At 45.4% G+C, this 1,142-nt stretch overlaps 1 protein-coding gene across 1 annotated transcript in view; it reads right to left on the reverse strand.

Annotated features, from left to right (window-relative positions):
* The window catches only part of LOC119591554 (Hermansky-Pudlak syndrome 1 protein homolog), a gene marked incomplete at its 3' end in the record, with an annotated part of 13,616 nt that continues 12,474 nt past the window's right edge, over positions 1-1,142 (reverse strand). Inside the window, 1 exon segment of the mRNA XM_037940306.1 lies at positions 1-994. Within this exon segment, the coding sequence (XP_037796234.1) occupies positions 164-994 (831 nt within the window).

A 1,142-nucleotide genomic window follows, 5' to 3' on the forward strand; every position in this document is an offset into this window, starting at 1 on the left:
CGGAGACAGACTGACTTCCTGACTTCTTTTGAGAATATTAGCTTGGAACCACTGCTTTCCACCATATAAGACAAACAAGCAGAAGAGAGAGATTGACTGACTTTGTGACTTCTTTCAAAAATACTACCTCAATGTACTTTTCACTGCATCTTCAGAGTAAGCATTACAAAAGATCAGCAGGGTTGGCATCCATGGGTCCTGTTACCTCCCATATTGTGGCTGCCAAACGGCGTGTGTGTTCCAGAACACATGGAGAAGTGGCTAGGCCAAGATGAATACAGAATAGTTCATACACACGCAGCCTGTTTGGGTCCATTCCAGGGAAGGCACGAGTGCAAAGGGAGCGGTAAAAGTCTTCACACAACACGCCAGGCAGTGGGAGTGTCTCACTGACAGTCTCATCAAGTTCTCCTGGTTTTAATGGGTTACCACTACCATCCTCAAACCAAAGGAAATAGGCATAACTGAAAGTTGTATCTTTCCACATGAGTGAAAGATGACCTTTTGCAAGGTGTGAACGGGCAAACTCCACCATTGACCAGACACGTGCAACCGTCAAGGCTCTGGCACCATTTTCTGACACTTCCAGTTCCTTGTTGATCTCCCCTGCTTCATCTGTCATCAGTGTTGGGGATGTCAGCTGATGACTGGAACGATCAACATACAAGAAATGTACTAATCCCGGAAACTCTTCTAAATACTTGTTGATGGTTAGAGCTGACCTGCAGCCTAATGTCATATTCCTAAGTGCTTTAACTTCCAAGAAATGACAATAGTCTGCCATGCGGTCAGCTGCAACAGCAACTGCTGACTCCACCAGCTGTGCTGCAGTGGCTGAGCTGACAGCCAGACATGCAGTGCGCCAGGCTGCCCGTGTAGTCTCTACCAGGGAGGTCAGAGAAGCATCTACTCGAGTTGGAACTTCAGAATCTGATGCAGTTCGCAGCCAGTCTTCCACTCCGCTCTTCTTCACGTTCTCCCATCGGTAGTGCACCTGTTCTCAAAAATAAATTATTGTCAGAAACACTTTCCTCATAACCAAGTATTGTTTTATAAGGATATCATCAAACAAAGTAAGTGCTTATTAACCCATTGGCACTGGGATAAAGCTGTGCTCATTTTAGAATTTTTTTGTGAAACGC

The sequence above is a fragment of the Penaeus monodon genome, chromosome 28 (assembly GCF_015228065.2).
Source record: "Penaeus monodon isolate SGIC_2016 chromosome 28, NSTDA_Pmon_1, whole genome shotgun sequence".
In the NCBI taxonomy this organism is placed as follows: Eukaryota; Metazoa; Arthropoda; class Malacostraca; order Decapoda; family Penaeidae; genus Penaeus; species Penaeus monodon.